Genomic DNA, 1,269 nt, shown 5'->3' on the forward strand with positions numbered 1-1,269 from the left:
ATTAATATTATGTGTGTGGGTGTGTGTGTGTGGGGGGGGGGGGGGGTGTGGTTTGTGGGTATGGACAGAGCAGTGTATTCGGTGAACTGGATGTTGGTCTTTGGGGATATAGTCAGTCGTATCCCTTTGTGAAGTTGGCTGTAGATGTCTACCAGGTCGTCTCTCTTTAATTTTGGCAGAACTGTGTCCTGAATCTTATAAAATGATCAACACTACAGTCTCAGTCTTCAGAGTCTGTTGTTTTAGCAGCACTTTGACCACGACCCACGCTCTGGGTGAAATGTAAAAGTACAAAACAGTGAGGAACTTGACTCTAGAGACTCTGCTGTGGTTTTTGTAAGACGGGTGCATTAGTTTGTGTCACTGTGTGTATCTGGCGCAGTAATACACAGCTGTGTCCCCAGTGTTCAGACTCTGTCCTTGTAATGTTATTGTGTTTGTCCCAGTGTCTCTAGAGACGGTGAACTTGTTTTTTAGTTTATCGCTGTAAGCTGTGATCCCACCACTGCTGATATATCCAATCCACTCCAGAGCTTTTCCTGAAGGCTGTCGGATCCAACCTGTGTGATAGCTAGTAACTGAATACGAGACCTTGCAGTTGATGGTCAAAGCCTGGTCTGGACGGACCACCACAGAAGCAGGCTGGGTCAGTTCATAACAGTGGGCACCTGTGGATCAGAAATACAAAGTGATTAGATTCATCATCTTGGACACGAACATAATCTCAATTATGTTGAGTGTTTTTTACTGAGGAACTGACAGGAAGCAGCTGCCAGCAGGAGCAGTAGAGATGTAGAGAACATGGTTGGTGTTGAAGTGTGGGCTGGAGCTGGAGCTGTGGGATCTTCTCTGTTCTCCACACTTTAATAGAGAGAGTCTGATCTCCTAAATACAGAAGTTCAGTGGGAGGAAGCTGGTATTTGTTTATCTAGTGATCCATGAGAGGTTTCCAGTGGTGTATATTGTGTGAGTGAAGTAAGATCGCCTCCTAGTGTTTAAGAGCAGGTACAGTGGGTACGGAAAGTATTCAGACCCCTTTAAATTTCACTCTGTTTCATTGCAGCCATTTGCCAAAATCAAAAATTTAATTTTATTTCTCATTAATGTACACTCACCATCCCATCTTGACAGAAAAAAAGTATTTTTACAAATTTATTTAAAAGAAAAAAAAAAAAAAAAAAAAATAATGGAAATTTCACATGATCATAAGTATTCAGACCCTTTGCTCAGTATTGAGTAGAAACACCCTTTTGAGCTAGTACAGCCATG

At 42.2% G+C, this 1,269-nt stretch overlaps 1 gene segment (V, D, J or C); it reads right to left on the minus strand.

Annotated features, from left to right (window-relative positions):
* Positions 1-360: 360 nt before the first annotated feature.
* LOC136664871 (Ig heavy chain V region XIG14-like) lies at positions 361-803 on the minus strand. The segment is given in 2 exon segments: positions 361-668; positions 761-803. Coding segments are annotated over 2 exon segments (351 nt in total).
* Between the last annotated feature and the right edge of the window lie 466 nt (positions 804-1,269).

The sequence above is a fragment of the Hoplias malabaricus genome, chromosome 13, assembly GCF_029633855.1.
Source record: "Hoplias malabaricus isolate fHopMal1 chromosome 13, fHopMal1.hap1, whole genome shotgun sequence".
Taxonomy (NCBI): domain Eukaryota; kingdom Metazoa; phylum Chordata; class Actinopteri; order Characiformes; family Erythrinidae; genus Hoplias; species Hoplias malabaricus.